Here is an 18691-nt window from a genome sequence, read left to right as displayed (position 1 = left end):
GATCCCGAGGAAAAGTTCCGCATCTGGCCGGAGCGCACACAACCAACTCGGCCAAAACAACGACCCTGCGTCCCCAAGCCAGATGCTGCGGTGCTGCCCGTACCGTTAAGGCGAGATAACGATATCTACCCGTACTCGGCTTACCGGTGAGACGGTCAGCATCAGCCACAGCCACCACACAATGAACTTTTTGCCCCAGGTCGCAGCCCGGCCTCTCCGCCGTCGACTCAGGGTCCAAGATCGGGCGCTCTATTATCCCGGGTTGCGCCTCAAGCGGACTCCAGGGCTCAGTCCGAGGCTAATTTTAGCATGACCACTCGTTTCAGCTTGTCCCCTTCTTCGCCGCCGTCGAGTATCAAAATGCTGCAGACACCATCTAGTGTAGTCGCCCTTGTCAGACCTAGCAAAAGTCTCGAAATCTTGCGCAGCCTGTCAACCAATGCCCTGGGTACACCAGAATCTCATTCCATGCACCGGTTTCTAGATGCGGCAAAGCTGCCATGTATATCAGCGCCTGGTCGATCCTTTGAGTGACGTCGAAAGTTCGCAGTTCGCACTCGCAAAGCCCATGCGAAACAAAGTCAGCACCAGACGCACCCTTTCTCTTGTTTGGGGGGCAACCACCTTCGAGAACAGACCATCGGACGAAACAAAAGATGGCCGCCCCCTCGCCATTGCCCTCTCAATTTGTCCACCACCTGTAGGAAACGTAGTTCACATAGCACAAGGTCCTCTCCGTCCGCACGCCTTCGAGACATAACACGCGGGACCCCGCCAATCCTCAAGCGACAGGGAAGCAAGCTGAATTGATCTTGGCTTCACGGCACTCTACACCTTGACATTTCATCAGCACCTTCGCCAGCCAAAAACGAATATATACTGCTTCTATCTCTGTGGCCGACACTCCATCTCTCGTCGCCTCTGCTGTTCTTCGGGGTCATCAACTGCACCTCTACAGACCTATTGAACGACGTCGCAAAACCTACGCCGGTGTCCGGAGCACATAGTTCATCACGATGCCCGCCCACCACAGCCTGACAATCCGTGTCCCCCTTCCAAGCATCCTGCCCGCGGAAGCGGTGATCGCGACGCTCCAGTCCCAGTCACCCGTCATCCGCCACCAGCCGCTGATAACACGCTTCGAAAAAGTGCCTGTCGCCCTCGACAAGATCGTCAACGATGAGTTCTTCCTCGAGTCCGGCTTCAAGATTGCCTCCTACAAGATCTACGAGAAAGTCACCGTCGTGCCGGGGGTCAAGACCGAGATCAGCTTCCCCGCCACCCTGCAGAACATTCCCAACGGACTGCGCTCCCGCGCCGATGCCCCCGGCGGCGTCCGCGTCTGGTCTGAGTGGCTCGTCTTGCCCCGCCCCGCCGAGCGCTGGCCCGGCGAGCACAGCTCCGGCAAGCTTGGGGGTTACGTCGAGGGGGATTACGACCTTGTCGAAACGACGCATGTTGAGACGAGTCGCATGTTGATGCCGCTCGTCAAAGGCCAGATGGAGAGCGCACACCGCGGCATGGTGCAAAAGATGCTCGACGAAGTTGCGCAGAAGGTCGGCCGGGCCAAGATGTAAGCGTATTGCGGGTTCTGTCGAACTGCAAGGTGGGAACTAGGCGTCTCCTTTTTTCTTTTTTTTTTTCGTCTTGTGTTTTTGGATGTTGTTTTCTAGATACCACAAGTCGTTGGTCGTTTAAGCGGGCGGCGGCGATGCTTTTCTTGAATATTTCGGAAGCGGTTTAAACGTCATAAAATGTTCCACCCCCCAGATACTTCTAAATTCTAAATACACTATTACACCTCCACGGGCGCTTTTCAGATGGTGTAAACAAGCTTCCCGGCGCTGACCTTGCCCTCCTTCAACTCCTTCAGCCCGACAATGACACCGTCCAGGCCGCTGCCGCCACGGTTCTTGATGACCCGGATGGGCTTCAGCTTGCCGTCGGCCAGCAGGCCGCGGCTGAGCTCCCAGAACTTCTTGCCGAACTCGTAGTTCTCGGGGACGGCATCTCTCTTTCCTGCGGGCACGGCGTTAATACACGTCCTTCGGGTCAAGAATGGCAATGCAAGGGGGAAGGGGGGGAGATGGGGGCGGGGCGGAAAGAAGAACCGGACGGGGCCTTACCGAAGTAGCCAAAAGGCTCGCCAAAGACGGTGTAGTACAGGCTCATCAGCACGTCGACCTTGGGGTTGACCTCCTGCACCTGGGCCTTGTCGACGGGCAGCAGCGTGCCGAGCAGGCTGTCCTCGGTGCTCGACAGGGCCCTGGCCACGAGCGCGGCGGACTCGGGGGTGGACTGGCAGTCCCAGGCGAGCGTCAGCCCGTCGCCCGTGTGCTTGCGGATGTCCTCGGACACGGTGGGCGAGTTGTAGTCGAAGACCTCGGACGCGCCCAGGGACCGCAGGTAGTCGAAGTTGCGGGGCGAGGCCGTGGTGATGACGTTGTAGCCCGACAGCTTGGCGTACTGGATGCCCGAGATGCCCATGGCCGTGCTGCCGCCGTAGATGAGGATCGTCTTGGGCTCCGTCGCGGGGGCGTCGGGGAGCGGCAGCTTGAGGTTCTGGTAGAGGCCTTGGCCCTGCGGGTGTGCGTGCGCGTGTTAGTGCCCCGCCGCGAGGGGGAAGATTTGGGGTTGGGGAGGGAGAGGGAGGGGCGTGAGGGAAAAACATACGACTGTCGTGACGGCAATACCGAGCGTCGCGGCCTCCTCGTCCGAGATGTTGTCCGGGGTCTTGATCTGCAGGTCGCCCTTGACGGCGACGTACTTGGCAAAGGCACCGTCAGTCTCCCTCAGGGCGTTGCTGTCGGTCCTCGTCAGCCATTCCGTTCGATATCCCGCGACGGACAACAAAGCAAGCCAAAGAAAAGAAAAGAAGAAAAAAAATTCACAAAGAAAAAAACTCACGATCCATTAACGGGTCCGCAGATGCGGTCCCCCTTCTTGAAGTCCTTGGTGACGCCCGGGCCGACCTCCTCGACGACGCCGGCGTAGTCGCACCCGACCCAGATGCCGACGCACCCGGCCTTGTCGGCGAGGTCGACGTGCTTCCAGTCGGTCGGGTTGATGGCCACGGCCGTCGTCTTGACCAGGATGTAGTCGTCGGCCGGCAGCGCCGGGACGGGGACGTCGACGACCTTTGCGACGCCCGCCTCGACCGTCTTGACAGCTTGGTTCTGCGCCATTGTTCCGCGTGTTTTGTGTTTGTCTGTCTGTCTGTTTGCTTGCTTGAGCTTCTTTTGGCGAGTGTGTTTTGTGGTGTTTCTGTATGCGAGGGGTTGGAGGGGGGGGTATCTTGTTGCTTGCTTAAACTCAATCGGACTCTCTAGCTTGGCTTCATATATTCACACACAGACACACACCGAAGATCCAAAAGCCTCTTATATACAACAGCCCATTCGTCATAGAAGCTCACCCCCCTCCCCTCTCTCCATCGCATCTCCCCCGGCCAGCTTACAAATGCTTTGCGTTTTGAGTCCGGGGCGCGGTGCGGCGGGAAAGCCAATGCGCTGCTGGCGCGCGAGCGAGTTATCCACAATGGGACTTTGTCCCACGCCTTCCCTCTGGCCTCCCGGAATTCCCACAATCACATCGCAGTGTGTCGATGCCACTAGCCGGGCCCCTTTCGCTGGGCCCCGCACTCGCCAGCATTGGCAGCCAGGGCAGCCAGGGCAGGCTCTTTCCCATGCGCCGCCGCGCGGGTTCCAGGACCGTTCGCGGAATCTCGCCCGTGGTTTGGACGGTGGTCTCCGGCATGTGTTTTTGCCGAAGTTCGCCCCCTCCTCCCCACCCGGTCCGACCGATGATGTAGTGTATGATGGCATTCCTTTGTGTTTTCAAAAGATTTTGGCTTTTTTTTCTGCCCCCTACCAACAATCTTTCGGCACCTGAATGCACGCACACTTTACTCGGAGCTCCTGAGGTCCCGGTGGGGGTGTGCTTGACCGTACTAGCCCCACCTAACCCACCTACCACACAACCCCCTCTATTTCGGCGCCGAGGGAGTCGGCCCCCCTGGCTTACGGATCGCAGCCGATTTCTCACTCTTTTTCGGGAGGGGGGATTGGTTGGTAGTTTGACAAAAAAGCAAAAATCCGGCGCCGAGGTCGGTCAACAAAACAACGAATAAATCCCCATAAAACCGGGGAGCGTAATCGACCGAACCAAGCCCGCGGCCGTCCTCAACTTGAGAATTAATAATAACAATAAGAGACTTACGCCCTCTCTTGTTCACTAATCGACGACGTACGCGGGGCAGAGTGCTGGATCGACCCCGCGGACCCAGTCAAATGATGTAACGGCAATCTTATCGCCGCAAGCTACCCCTCCGAGGGGCCTGTAAGCTCCTGGCTCTGGGCTGTCTCCTCGCTCACGTGCCGCCCTTCTGGCATCTCTCCACGGGGTTCTTATAAGCAGTGGACGGACCAAAAAAAAAAAATTGTGAAAGTAAAGTATCGTCATAATGGTATCTATAACAACGCGTTCTAAACCCTGTAACCAGACCATCCGCTCAATGTCCTCTCAGTGGGCGTTGTTCGCAGTGTTCCCTTACAACAGGCGCTCGATCATGAAGCGCCGCACCCCCAGATATAAATGAATAGTATAAAAAACGTGTCATGGGCGATTTGCCGCACAAAGAAGGCAGAAAACAAAACAAAAACCGTCAGCAGTGCCCGTATACGCCGTTAACGACCGCCGTAGTCGCTGGCATAGCCGACTTCTCCAAAGTTCTGGCCCATGCCACCCTCGCCAAACCCTGTACCGGGCCCGCTGACATAACCGCCGTCGTCGCCTTCGTAGTCGCTGGCGTCGAACGACGAACGGCCCGATATGTCGTCCTCGAGGCCGCTGCTCGCGTCCGGCGCCGACCAGTTCATTTGGGCCAGCGCCGGGTACTGAGCAAGCAGCGCGGCCGGCAACATGTACTGGCCGCTGGGGTCCATGGGGTAGCCCGGCTCCATGCCCATGGCGCCTTGGGCCGCCATGTTCTGCATGTTTTGTTGTTGCATCCGCTGCTCCTGCCAGGCACGCTGCCTGTCGAGCATTTCTTCGTCCAACAGGGGTTTGATGCAGATCCTCCCCGCCTCTGACCGGAAGTGTCGACCAAGCGCGTCAGCGCGCGCAAATCTCCGACCGCAACCCCACTGGCCGCCGGCTTTAAGATCTCCTTTGCAGACGAATTTCTTCTCTCCGGAATGAAGGCCCTCGTGTCTCTTGCGGTCGTGCTGCCGAGCGAAGGCCTTGCCGCAAACCGTACAGACGAAGGGGCGCTCGTCCGTATGCGTTCGCAGGTGGGATCGCAGGTTGTAGGCTCTGGTAAAGCGTTTCGGGCACAGGGTGCACTGGAACGTGGCCGGGTGCTTCTGCACACGTTTCGAGTTTCCATTGTCCTGGGAATTTTGATACTCGGGGTCCGCCAGTCTCAGCGCAATGACGTTGTTGGGCACGGCCGAGGTCGATTGCCGTCTGCGACTGGGGCTTGTTGCTTGTCGGTCGAGCGGGGAGAGCGATCGTGACGAGTCTCGCGCGGATAGATCAGACCCCAAGTGAGGGGACAAGCTGCCCACGGAGGTCTGGCGTCCCATGCCTCCTCCGGAATTGTTGAATGGGTCCGTTACTGCGCGGGGCCGAGATCGAGGGCGGCCTGCTGTACTTGTTAGTCTCAGTGGTCATTCCCGGGGTTGCGGGCGCCATACCTCGTTCGGGGGGAGTCAGAGAATCCTGATCCATTTGAGTCTTGGGGGGCTCAAAGTTGTTTTGCCTTGCGGTAGGCGCAAACTCGATGTTGATGGCCGGTGCGACCTGGGGCATCTCAGGGCCGGGCTGTTGCAGCGTCGGGAATGCCTCTTGCCCGGTATAGCCAGCACCGCCGACAAAGCCGGCATTCTGGTTCCCAAGGCCAAAATTGGGCGGCTGATTGAGCTCGGGCATCGATTGAGGGAGGATGCGCGGAGAGATGGCCGGGCTGTGCGAAGGGCTTCGTCCATGGAGGTTGGGGCTGCCAAGCGCGGGGTCCGAGATGGTGAAGTTGTCGAAGCCCTGGATTTGCTGGTATAAGCCAGCGTCCGCAGGGCGCTGCATCGGCGAATGGCGCTGGTCGACGGAATCAAAGCTGTCGGCGCTCACGAGGTTCGGCGACGGGGCAGCGGATGAAACATCCGAGTACTCGGAAGGGGACCTCCGGTGACCCTGGAACTGGGGTCGGCTCCATTCGTTCAGCTGGTTCGGCATGAGAGCGGCCTCGGGGCCGAGCGAGGCGTGTCTGGAGTGGCCGGACGGCGGCGACGAGAACTGGTGCTGGTTGAAGGCGGGAGACTGGCGCGTCGAGGGCGTCTGGTGGGGATCCGGATTGAGGAGGTGGGGAGGGGTGGGAGAGTGGTGACTCTGCGACATGGCCATGTTGTTCATATCACCCGAGCTGAGGCTCTGGTCGAAGACTCCCGTGTTAAACTGCTGTTCACCCTGGCCTGCGTTCGGGAACAAGGCGAAGTCGCCGGAGGGGAAGTTGGGATCGAGGAAGCCGGTCTGGCCCTGGTTCGCAAAGGTGGCGCCGGGCTGCTGGTTGAAGGACTGGCCGGGCTGCTGGCCGTTCAGGAAGTTGCTGCCGGTGTTAAAGTTGGAGAAGTCGGTAGAGGCGGCTCCGGAGAAGGCTTGAGTGGCAGATTGATCCAAGCCGAGACCGAGTCCAATTGAAGCTGCTTCGTTGGTGGGCTGGAACGGATTCGGCGACGGTGAATGCGAAGGATGTCTTATATGAGGCTGCTGATGCCCCGCAGACGGCGAGCGACCGCGTTGGCCCTGTTGATCCATGATGCAGATGTGTGCCGAGGATCGGGATGGAGGGATGTCGTGTGTGTTGTGTTGCTGTCTTTAGAATCGGGGCGAGGCAGTTCACAAGTCAGCCTTTCAGGCACCGCACCGCCCTGGGGCTGTGCTGACGCGCGAGCTGACGGCACCCAACTGGAGGGGACGGGGGGGGCAGCCGTGTGCGACGAGGTGTTATTCGCTGTCGCGAATAGATCTGCGCAACGGTGATGGATTTTAGACGAAGGTGACTGAGCAAGGGCGACGAGCACCAGAGCCGGGGACGAGAAAGAGGACTTTGTGGTGTGACTTTTGGCAGCTTTTTGGGGGGGGAGGCGTCGGGGAGGTTGAGTGTCGCGGCGAGAGGGTGAGTGGTAATGTGCTACAGTGTGCGAAAGAGGAGTTGAGATGGGGAAGCGAGGACTTGTCGGCGGGCGAGGAACCGGACAGACAGACACCGGGTTGGAATTGGGGTCTGTGTTGGGTCACAGTTGGGGGGGTACTTGTGAGGTGGGTGACAGGCAGCGTGATTGGGCGGATCGGTTCCACCTGGGCGGCCCAATCTGGGTAGTGTCCACAAGGCTGTGCACGTTTGAGGATGGATCTGTCGACCGGCGGCTTCGTGTGTGTAAATGTCAGGTAGATGTGTACCTGGGGTTGGGCCTGAAGCGCGTGCCCAACGGAGGTATTCCGTACTTGCTCTACCACGCTCGGGACAGGACGAGGTACCTCTGCAACGGCGCGCCCCGACTCGTCTGGTATGCGCTCTGCTCTGGTACGGTCTGCGATTGGAGTGGTTGTTCCCTTCTCTGCTTCCCTGTCTTGTGCCTGTGAAGCGCCAGCTGCAGCTTTCTACCCGTAGCTCCCCAGGGCAGATTCCAGTCAATGACGTTCGGCTTGCTTGGTCGAACGCGTGCTGGCCGCGTGTGCGAATGCGCGGAGCGAGATGCGATGCTGTAAGTCGCGGAGGGGAGAAAGCTAAAAGCCAAAAATATCCCTCCTTCGCACAGGGATCCGGACGCAGGAGCTGCACGAAGCGTTGGTCGTAAGTTTCTCGAATATGTCAGTCTGCTTGCCACTGGTGAGCCTTGACGTCGATTGAGCAATGATGACGGGCGTCGCTCGGAGTCCAGAGCTGAAGGGGTTTCAAGCGGAGGAATGGAATGCTGTCTGGCGCTAGGATTGTTGGCCAGCTCTCGGGGACTGCTACTATTGAAGGCTGTTGAAAACGGATGGGCGTGATGCGCTGTCTGGGACGGGAGGCGTGATGCTAATGCCCGAGTGCGAAAAGCGGATGGCGGGCTTGATGCGCAGATAATCTTTAAAGCCTAGGGCGGGAGGGCGCCAACAAGCTGGCCGTGCCGGGCAGGTTCAAAACACTGTATGCTGGGGGCGTGAAGGTCGTCGACACACTGGACAAAAGCTTGTGACTCCGGACGGTGTAGTGTGCGATAATATTAAAGCGTACGGGTCGGCGTCGGGGACCGGGGGGGTAAAGCTCGAGAGCGCCGGGGATGTTGGCGTCGAGGGTGCGCGAGCCAACAAAGGGAGGGACTCCTAGGCAGCAGAGCAAAGAAAACCAAACGCCCATTCAGTCTAGCGCGCATGATGTCCATGGTCAGAGAAACGGGCGGGAAACGACCATTGGAAGCGGGGTGGATGGGGGCTCGTTTCGAACGGGAACATTGTAGACGATGCACCACCATGTTGAGTACATTGGAATTCCGGTCACCAGTGTGCACTCACTGCATGCTGCACTGGAAAAGAGGGACTTGACTTGAGCGGGCTTTCGCTTCCTATTCTCACAGGAAGAGACTACCGAAATATCGGCGTGGGTGGCCCCTCCCGACCTGTCGGTGCACGTTATTACGGATGCTGTCTGCAAGTTGCAAAGGATTCAAGGTGTTCGTTCCCGTTAGCCTACATAGGCTATAGTACAGACTCATCTCGAGACACTCTACCCAAGGCACTGGACCGTTGGCCAAACCGCCAGGTACCTGCCGCCTCCTGACCTCAGACGGCGGACGTCTCTCACCAGTAGCTAGTTCCCTTGCTTTGCCTATCGTACGGTTCCCTGCCCGAGCCGTTCCAGGTCCAATGGTGACGGTCTGTTTCTGCTCCGGCGTCAGGATTGGCTGGGAGTGCCTTTCCGGGGCTCAGGGGAATGTCCCGTTCATGGCAAAGCTGCGACTGAAGCTGTTGTGTTAGGCGTTCTCTGCCCTCGAGTCTGCCTTGGAGTGGGCTCCCGTCTCCCGTCCGTGTCCATCCGTCACCTCTACTGCTTACCAGGCCCGATAATTTGAAATTACACTGTTCCTCGCTTGGCCTTGGCAGCCTGTCTTCCTTGCTCCCCGTAGGAGTGCCCAGAGCCCTAGGTGGCTTACCTCATCCTCGCATAGTGCGGTACACTTCCCCCCACCACTGTGGCCCTTTCCATTACACTGTCATCCTGGCCTTCGCTTTGGCTCTCGCTCTGGCTCTCGCTCTGGCTCTCGCTCTGCTCTGGCTCGGTCTGTTCTTCCACTCTTGTCTTGTGCTACAGTACACACCGACACCGACCCATACCCACTCCCCCCCCTGGTGCACGCGCAAGATTCAATCACCTGTCATTGTCACCGTCGCCGCTACCGCCTGTCTCCCTGGTCCGGGCTCGATGCCGGCCTGTCAGATACTGATTGACAGGCCCCGTCCACCCACTTCCCACTTTCAATATCCAACTCATTAGACTACCTGATACACGATGGAGCTCAACTGGCTGCGTTGGATGCCAGGCATCCTTCGCTAATCAACACTGACGACGACATCATTCAACCGCCTTTGTCCAGCTCCGTCGATCCCCCTTCATCGACACAAGATGAACGAGCCCACATGGAGCAGTGATGAGATGAGAGTGGGCAACCAAGTGGTGGACAATCTAATTAAACGCTGGCACCACTTACAAGCTGCCGCCCGTAAGTAAGCCCGCCAACACATCTCACACATGAGACCATGGGCAGAACAACCGTGGCCCCGGCGGCCCATCTGCATTAAGCTGCCGCATTGCACCTCGCTCCCTCGAATGTGCGCTCTGCCCTCGTAGGAGGAGGATGCTGACACTCATCACGACTAGTCCCTCCATCGGCTCGCCTATTCGTCGGTGAGCGAAGCACAGAAACACGCACCCTAAACCCTGTCACATTCCCTGCAACGCACCCCCGTGTAAGTTCGGCACATGTCTTCCTCCCAGATACAGATCGCAAGGCCCCAGGCCCAGACGGAAGCCTTTGGCGGCCATGGTCAGACTCGACGGAGCCTGCGTCACGTCCCCGCACCCAATCACCCTTCTCTATCGTCCAAAGCTCTGAAAGCCGACTGCTGCCACCTCGCTAAGGTTGAGTCGGAGCACGGCAGCATACCATCATCGTCAGGCACAAGTCTCACCCTCCAGGCCCATGGCGCAAGGCACAAGATGAAGGTCAGATTCGACATGAGCTTGACCCCTCGAATCTCCGTCGGCGTTACATGCCGTCAAGAAGATGGAGAGACCGCCTGGGAACCGATTACACACCTGAAGCAGGCCACAACCCCTCCATTAGCTCAAGAGCATCCGCTGCCCCAGAATCGGACGGGTCTCCTACGAGGAGCTCCAAGGAGGCGCAGTTTTGTTTTGAAACAGGGTTTTCCCATCAGCCCTGTAAATGATATTCGTCGATGAAAGTGTCCTTTTCAAAGTGCCTCTGTCTTGCTACTTGCCTTTCCAAATGGCCAATTACGGGCCCCGTCGTACTTCTAGCGCTGCTGCAGGACGCGGAATGGCGTTCAACACAGCCACGAAGCCGTCGTGGCCCCCAACACCAGGCCCGCCCCAACATGACATCAAGCATATGTGTCTTCGCAAATCCACCGCGCGGCAAGAAGAAGCTTATTCGAGAAAGGGTCCGTTGCAGGGCCATCGAAGCCCATGAGTTGCTCGGAGGAGCTTCCATTCTCCACACCGTCGAAGGTCGCATCCATGCCGGGGCGGGCCTCGAGCCATTTCCCCCGCCTTCACAAGTCCATTTTTAGAAACATTTCGGAAATACGAACCGGACCGCACGCCTGGGACTGGCATGTGCCCAAGATGTCGAGTTGACCGGCACTTGATATTGCATTTCGGAATCATCTCAGCTGCCATGTTCCCGGTCATTACGCCATGCCCAGGCCGGCATCAGGCAGCAGGGCCAACATGGGATAGAGTTGACTTTCATCTGATGGTAACTATAGATGCCGTTCATCCAAAGGGTGAGGCGGCATCAACCGTCCACCGAAATCGTGCCCTGGGGTGGCTGTGCTCGTCAATCACTCTAGAGAAGAGGTGAATCCCCAAGCCCAGCGAAACATCAGAGGAAAATGGATGTAGCTGGCTTGTTCAGCTTGTATCACTCCCATAGCGTCAAACTCTGTCCGGCAGCAGAAATGCATTTGGTATGTCACTTCGTCCGTTGTATCAAGCATACAGCGTCACTTCGATTTACACCTCAATGCTGGAAAGTATGGCGGGCATTGACGAAAGGTAATCTATTCGCCCGAGAAAGGACTTTCTCACAGAGTCTCTTTTAGAGCATCTCTCTCTCATATCTAACAAACGAGACCAAATTGGAAACCCAACAAGATCCAAACCATCCAAAAGACCGATGTCTCTCCCAATATTGTACAATGAGTGGGGGGTGTCCGTCTCCCAACAAAAAAAAAAACGCCTTCTTTTTACGCCAGCCAATCCCCTCTTTCTTCTAATGGTATCATCGGTCTTTCTTTCTTTCTGCAACTCGTAGCAAAAATCAAGGAGCAAAAATCAGCCATCTGCGCTGATGTCGTCCGTTGGTCCAAAAACAAAAAACAAAGCTACGAAGCTCGAGCAAAGCAAATAATGTCGTGCGTTGCGGTCTTCTTCTCGATCCGCGTCTTCAGATGACCTCCTCGCGCTCAAAGCCCTGGGCCTTCAGCGCGGCATTCGGCTTTCCGCCGTCCTTGTACTCGCTGACGAAGGGGTTCGGGTCCTCCTTCTGGTTTAGGTTACTCAAGGTGTGGTTGACGCCTCGGTGAACGGCCTCTGCGATATCTTGTCAGTCCACTGTCGATTGGGATCCCATAAGCTCAAGGGGAGGTGGTTACGAACCGTCAGCCCTGATGTACAAAATCAGGTCCTTCATCGTCCTGTGTCCTTCCGGGATCTTCCAGTACTGGACGGCGATGTCGGGAATCTCAAACTTGGGGTCGGACCACTTTGGCAAGAGGCCCAAGTCGATCTCGTAGAGGCACCGCGTGTACGTGTGCACGGCCTCCTCCTCTAGGTAGCCGACGAAGCGGTGGGTGATCTTGGGCGAGATGAGGTACGACAGGAACATGCCGTTGAAGAAGACGCCCTGGGCGCCGAGGATCATGATCTTCATGAACCAGCCCGGCTCCGACATCTTCATGAAGGTCAGGAGGTGCATGCGCTCGTTGAAGCTCTCCTCGAGGAGCGTCTCGATCCAGCCATTGTCGCGCTTCATGCGGCGCAGGCTGCCGAGGTGCCGGAGCATGCCGGCCACCATGCCCGGGACTAGTCGCGGTTTGTTAGTACACGGTGCTTCCGCACGATAGGAGGGGTTCACAACTCACCTCCAGCAATACTCTCCAGGAAGATGAAGCGCACCAGCCACTGCGCTTCGGTGAGGGGCTTGTCGGCCACCAACGACGTGGTGGGGTTCTTCTTGTCGACCTGCTGCTCCGAGCCGAGGCCCGTGGCGCGGTCCATGAACCACCGCGCCAGGCGGACGAACTTCCACGCCGCCCAGTCGCCAACGGTGCGCGGCTTGCGGTGGTCCGGCACGATATCGTGCATCTGCTGTTTGGTGTAGCCGGGGTGCGGCCATGCCGGGGCCGTGGTGCGGATGTGCTCCGTCTCCTTGGCGGGGAAGAAGTCGCGGAGCTGGGCGGCCGGCGTCGTCGAGAAGAGCCGACCACCGTGCTGCTGTTGCAGACCGGCGGTGGCCGAGATCCGCAGGCCACCCGAGTAGTAGCCCGCGAAGGACGAGGTGCCGAGGTTGCGAAGCGCCGCCGCCCGAGCGAGCTGGGCGGCTTGTTTCGGCGCGCAGAGTCTTGTGGATGCTGTTGATGAAAGCATGGGTGACGGTGGTTTAGTGAAAGTCGGGTAGACTTTTTTTTTTAAGGTTTGGGAATGTGTCAAGGTCTGATGTTGATGTCAAGAATGTCTTGATGTGTGCTGATGGTGGGACGGGAATCGTACGGCCTGACGAGGCTCAGAGCCCGGAGTCTTATATACCAACCATGCTTGGAAACCTACACTCGTAAGGCGTGCCAGTGTAAGCGGTGGGGTGGCTGTGGTTTGGGAGGAACCTGTCAGATGGAACACATTACACAATGCGTACACATGGTCAAGGGGAGCAAGCCACCGCGTGAGGGTTCGGTTTCGGCGAAGACGGGGATCCAATAGGCCGCAAGGTAAAGAACAGGAACGGAAGGGGGCACTACGACGAAGAGAGACCGGGTAGGCAACAAGGTGAAGGAATCCGTATGGGTTTGCGCAATGCCACAATGTGCCCCTGTGGAAGCCCGATCCATGGCAAAAACGGGGTAGGCCGACGCCTTTGGGCCCAGGAGGGGAGAATTGCCGAGAGTACGCCGCATAAAACTCAATCAGCGACTTGCATTTCACGTCGTTGTTTGCTGACGTTCGCGCCGTCCCCCGGCGTCGCGGGTATGCGACGCAAGAGGTGGAGGACCTAAAGATGGAAAACGCCGGGCCTGGTGGGGGGCGCACCTGGGCACTGCAAACGCCGCGGGGGGAGGAAGACGCTGCCGGCGGTCTTAGCGGGCGGGCGTAGGTGATCAGCTGGACTGGCACGGCGTTCCTGTCGGGACCTCTCGGGATGGGGGGTTTTGTCAGAGTCAAGAGGCCGTTCCGCACCTTTTTCGTGGGGACGTGATTGGCCCGGGACGCTGGTCGAGATTTGAGATTGTATTGAAATCGAGTTGCGGAACTATTTTTCTTGTTTCCTCTTCTCGCCCAGCTAGAGAGTTGTACAGGAATAGGCTCGTATTGCTAATCTTACGGCCTGTTCTGCTTCTTGGGGGCGTCCATTCCGGCCGGGACGGTCGTATGGTCAACTGATGCGCTTGAATGCCCAATACGCAAGGTCTCAACATGATCGAGCAACAATAAGCAAAACACTTCTACATCTCAGCCGCTGGCTACGAAACAATCGAGACTGCAGAGTTTTATTTATTTGGTTATTCCTTTCTCCGTCCTTTCAACGATCGAGTCATGAGGTAGAGACTTGCTAGGTCTGTTCGAGTTTCCAGACGGCGATTGCCTAGGAGCTAGTTTCACTGGACCCCGAGGAGCCCGTTAATTAACTAGACTTTCAAATCCCGCCCTGTCAATGAACCAAAAGATTCCGCCCTACAGGACGGTTGCCGCCGACTCCGCCTTTCCCGCTCCGGAGGTCCAAAGGGGGGGGAAGAGGACCAGTTATTATGGCAGTAACCCCATTAGGCATATTCATCCCGTTCCAGATTGAAGATGATTGCCCGGGACCGGGAACCCTCCTGTCCGCTCAGAAGATTGAAGATTGGATCTTGGATGACGTTTGAGAGTATTTGGGATTGCGTTGACTCATTGACTGTTGGAGGATGGGCGGGCGGGTGGACTGTAGGGCGACAAATCTGCTCAAATTTGTGGATTCTTCTCACGTCCTCTCACCCAGAAGGTGGCCAAGACATTTCACCAGATGGGATGCGACATGGATGCTTGTACGAAGATGAAGAATTTGCTGGTCACGTTTGCAGGATGAGGCTGCTTCGAGGCGGCTGTGGAGTGATCGGGAGAAGGCGGCTCTGCTGGCACAGAACGTCATCCGAACTGCTGGGGCCGTGATCCTTCAAGCGTTGCAAGTCCGCAGGACCACACCATGTTGGCGTGGGTGAGACGACATTACGGTCTTGTGGTAGGTACCTGGTAGACAAGACCATCAAATCTCAGGATGCCTGCCAGCACCGGCTACACGGTGCCGTCCTGCACATGGCTGCAGTGTCTCACTGAGTCACAATCATTCCGAAGAGTTTGTGTGTACAGATGAATCGTAGCATTGGTTATAATCCAGTGATGGCGTGCCAAGGGCTCAAGACGCATGTGTTCTCCCTATCAGGGAAGTGCAGCACCTTCTTCACCACGATCCGCAAGGGACCGCAAGCAATGAAAGCAAAAATAATCTTTGCAAAAAAAGACTTTTGGTGTTCAAAAATTCCCTGGCCGGCCTAGGCCAACCAGGAGTGGTCATAGTTATAGTTTTCAACTAGCAAAAACACGATCTCGGACGAATCCTCACTGATACGCGTAAAGCCCTTGCACTCGGATGAAGAAGAAAAAGAAGAGAAGAGAAGGAAGAAACGCGGTGGGTGGAGGGGCTTATATAGGTTTTCCGGGTGGGGCCGCAATCAGCAACGGTACGTACCGTATTTGCCTGGGGCCTGCCTGGAGGGGTTTTTCCTCTTTTTTTTTTTTTTTTTTGTCTGGCAGGCGTGGGCGCGGGGTTGTTTGGTGAGTCACTGCTTGGAGATGCGCTGGATGGCCAGCTCAAGTGAGGCAAGAACGGGCTGGTTCCACAAGAAGTTCAATGGGTGCGCCAAAGTATGAGGAAGTCACGAACCATGGTTGGCCAGATTTGACACTTGAGGCCAGTGAGGCCAGTGAGGCCAAATGATACGTCCCGTGGAACCAGCCCTCTCCGAGAGACGTCCTGGCGATGCTTGTCGCCAAATGCAGTCAAGCATGGCGGGGTCCAACGTCCATCAACCACATGTCACGAAACCGCAAAATCTACGTCTGCGAGCACCTGTCACCACCCGAGCATTGGGAGAGCTGACCTCGGACGTAATTTCTTAAAGCTGCCATCCCAATCCTCGACTATTGTTGTGCGACTGAGTATGTAAGTCCATCACGGGCCAAGCTCGCTGAAGTCTTATGATGAGGCAAGTTAGTTTGATTCCTCTAAGGCGCGTGAGCCAGGTTCGGCGATCTGGAAACTTTGACACTTTCCACGTGGCACAAAGGGGTTGCCGGTGTTGTTGCTGCGGTCGATCAATAGGGGTTACACGAAGCTGCACTGCCGCCTATATACAACCTTCTTTGCCTCGGGACTTGGGGTTTGAAATTCGCATATAGAGATGCAGCTTGAGAGGCGGCGGAAACGAGTTGCGACATCTTTCGGTTGCTTTTTCATCTTTTGCGGAACCTACCAGTATCCAACCTGAACCTCATGAGTCTGTATGTAGACCCCCAACGAGTCGCTGTAGTATCACCATGGAAAAATATCAAGGCAAGGCGGGGGTAGTTGTGTCCTGTTCAGGGAAAGGGAAGTGGGAGAGTTTTATGTAACTGTAACTTGGCAGTCCGCCCAAAACCACCAAGCCAGGTCCCTTGAAGAGCATGTTAGTGAGCCTTCACCCGCCCGTAGCGCCCCCCTTAGCGACACAAACATGCAAAGGTGAGCAACTTACGTTGCCTTGTCTCAAATAAGAAACCCGCAGGAGGAATGCCTCATCGGACGAATGCAAGCGCAGTGAGCGTGCCACCGTGGGCGGATGTAAGTGGACTGCAAAGAGACAGGCTCGGATTTCCAGCGTGTCCCCCGCTGCTGGCCGCTGCCGCGCTCGGCCTGACGGGGTTTCCCTCTCACTTCCTGCCCAACCACAGACCCCCCTTCCCTTCCACAATTTGTTTCTTTCCTTACTAGACTCCAGCCAGGCCGACGGGTTTCTTCTCCCAAACTTTGACATCGTTTTTTGATAACCACTTTCTCTGAGAAGATTGTTCTGCTCTCGCGCAGTCGTCTTCACACACCGGCTCCTGGATATTTTCCCTCGTTTGCCCCGCGTTCAGCAATCGTAATCTGACATCATGCCTCCCAAGAAGTGGGGTGAGTTATCAACACCTGGATTGTCCCGCACACGCACACGCACACAAATTATCGTCAGAGGCAAAATGTCGCGATGATCTGTCCAGACCGGACAGCGCAACTGCTGTTCTCCAGACCACCACAAGACTCGCTTGCGACCTGCCTGGGCTCTACTGACTGTGATGTTTCCCTCTAGACGAGGAGGAGAGCGGCGACGAGAGCTCCGGCTCTTCCTCTCCCGCCGTCGGCGCGATCCCCATCCGCCGCAAGTTCGAAGACGAGGAGGACGATGATGACGTATGTTGAGGATTCTCTACATCGCACCTCGGTGCATGTACGCTGACATCTTCGCCCCCAGGTTCTTGACTCCTGGGATGCCGCCGAAGACTCCGAGGTCGAGCGCGAGAAGGCCAAGAAGGCCGAAGAGGCAAAGGCCAAGGCTCTCGAGGAGGCCAAGAAGAACAAGAAGTCCAAGGCCGAGCGCATCGCCGAGCTCAAGGAGGAGCGTGCTCGCCTCGAGGCCGGTGACTCTGACGAGGAGGAGACCGAGGCCGAGCGCCGAGAGCGCCTCCGCCGCACCGAGAAGGAGTCCGACATGAAGCACGCCGAGGATCTCTTCGGCAGCATCGGTGTGCCCTCCGGCCGCAAGGCCAACCTCGCCGGCACCGCCGTCCAGATCGACCCCAACGACCCGAGCAAGACGGCCAACATTGCCGAGATGCCGCTCTTCAACCCCATCACCAAGACCCAGTTCGAGCACCTCCGCACCACGCTGACGCCCATCATCGCCAACAATGTCAAGAAGGCTCACTACGGACTCTTCCTCCAGGAGTTCGCCAAGGCTCTGGCCAAGGACCTGCCCAGCGACCAGATCAAGAAGGTCGCCAGCACCCTCACTGCTCTCGGCAACGAGAAGATGAAGGAGGAGAAGGCCTCTCAGGGAGGCAACAAGAAGAGCAAGGCCGCCAAGACCAAGGTCTCGGCCGTTGTCAGCCGTGCCCCCGTTGCTGATACTGAGACGTACGAGGACGACGGCTTCGGAGAGTAAGTTGATCCGGCTGCATGCACACTTGACATTGTTGCTGACCCTTTCCTAGTGACGACTTTATGTGAAGCAAAAGGCAGGGTTGCATTATTCTGCCACGCCCAGCGCCCAGCCCCTTGCACCTCCGCGAGCCCATTCCGTGCCAACAGTCCCGGCGCGGCTTTGTACCGACAAATGTGGCAGCGGCATGACCAAGTCTACCAGCGTCGCTGTCGCGAACCCGGCTGCGCCATGCGCAGTTGGGGCATTGAAAGGAGGACTTGCGGGCTGTTGGGGCTGCTGGGAGGTGGTAGGGAGTAGATTATCAGGATGCGGATATGGCGTCGATCAGGACAGACGCTGGGTGATTATGGAAAGCAGTCATCGTCTAATCCAAGTTGTCATAGGGCATGGCCATAGTGCGTTTCTCGCATGATATCAGGAGCAAGGCCATTCTAGAATTATGGGTATTGGGAATGAGTAGAGCAAAACACGATAGATTTGAATCACTGAGGATACATCTGCGACCCCTCGTTTTTGATACTCGTCTTCCCCTCCATGCCTTAACCTGTCATGTTCTGCCGTCTTTGTCTTTTGTCATGAGATTTCGAAATCGGTTTCAAGTCGGTCGTTGTATGCGTATTATCTAACACCCCCTGCTTTGAAATTGCGATATCCTCGGTACCGTAAAGTCGGTGCAAAGGGCTCTCGTTTCACTCCATACGACCTTCGGACACCAATATATGTCTCTCAGCCCCTAGGCTATCCATGCCCCCGCCTGATGTGCTACTTCTTGGCCCCCTCGTTCCTCCAGTTGACGAAGCATTCAGGCAGACATGCTTGCTTGTTTTTCATGCAGACGGCCACCGAGATCCCATGATCCCGTAACCAAACCGAATTCTTGGAGCTCTTATCCCGAACCGCCACTAAACCGCTCAAAGTCGTG

At 57.0% G+C, this 18691-nt stretch overlaps 5 protein-coding genes across 5 annotated transcripts; 2 read left to right on the top strand and 3 right to left on the bottom strand.

Moving 5' to 3' along the window:
• Positions 1–1016: 1016 nt before the first annotated feature.
• On the top strand, positions 1017–1577 carry EsH8_VI_000576 (uncharacterized protein; the record flags this gene model as incomplete). The annotated part of the gene is made up of 1 exon (XM_083271829.1): positions 1017–1577. The coding sequence occupies one exon, from the start codon at positions 1017–1019 to the stop codon at positions 1575–1577; it is 561 nt and encodes a 186-aa protein (XP_083127003.1).
• A 239-nt stretch (positions 1578–1816) lies between these two features.
• EsH8_VI_000575 (chaperonin 10-like protein) lies at positions 1817–3185 on the bottom strand (the record flags this gene model as incomplete). The annotated part of the gene is made up of 4 exons (XM_083271828.1): positions 1817–2019; positions 2127–2580; positions 2674–2803; positions 2908–3185. 4 exons carry the CDS (start codon positions 3183–3185, stop codon positions 1817–1819), a joined length of 1065 nt encoding a protein of 354 aa, XP_083127002.1.
• Positions 3186–4685: 1500 nt separating this feature from the next.
• EsH8_VI_000574 (C2H2-type zinc finger protein) lies at positions 4686–6810 on the bottom strand (the record flags this gene model as incomplete). The annotated part of the gene is made up of 2 exons (XM_083271827.1): positions 4686–5647; positions 5697–6810. 2 exons carry the CDS (start codon positions 6808–6810, stop codon positions 4686–4688), a joined length of 2076 nt encoding a protein of 691 aa, XP_083127001.1.
• A 4916-nt stretch (positions 6811–11726) lies between these two features.
• Positions 11727–12928, bottom strand: EsH8_VI_000573 (alternative oxidase-domain-containing protein; the record flags this gene model as incomplete). Its single annotated transcript, XM_083271826.1, has 3 exons — positions 11727–11872; positions 11939–12364; positions 12424–12928. 3 exons carry the CDS (start codon positions 12926–12928, stop codon positions 11727–11729), a joined length of 1077 nt encoding a protein of 358 aa, XP_083127000.1.
• Positions 12929–16723: 3795 nt separating this feature from the next.
• EsH8_VI_000572 (translation initiation factor eIF3 core subunit j) lies at positions 16724–17834 on the top strand (the record flags this gene model as incomplete). The annotated part of the gene is made up of 4 exons (XM_083271825.1): positions 16724–16742; positions 16918–17018; positions 17080–17765; positions 17819–17834. 4 exons carry the CDS (start codon positions 16724–16726, stop codon positions 17832–17834), a joined length of 822 nt encoding a protein of 273 aa, XP_083126999.1.
• Positions 17835–18691: the final 857 nt, after the last annotated feature.

The sequence above is a fragment of the Colletotrichum jinshuiense genome, chromosome 6 (assembly GCF_051148585.1).
Source record: "Colletotrichum jinshuiense chromosome 6, complete sequence".
NCBI classification, from domain to species: Eukaryota; Fungi; Ascomycota; class Sordariomycetes; order Glomerellales; family Glomerellaceae; genus Colletotrichum; species Colletotrichum jinshuiense.
Note: the sequence above shows the minus strand (reverse complement) of the source record. Positions and strands in the feature narration are given on the sequence as shown.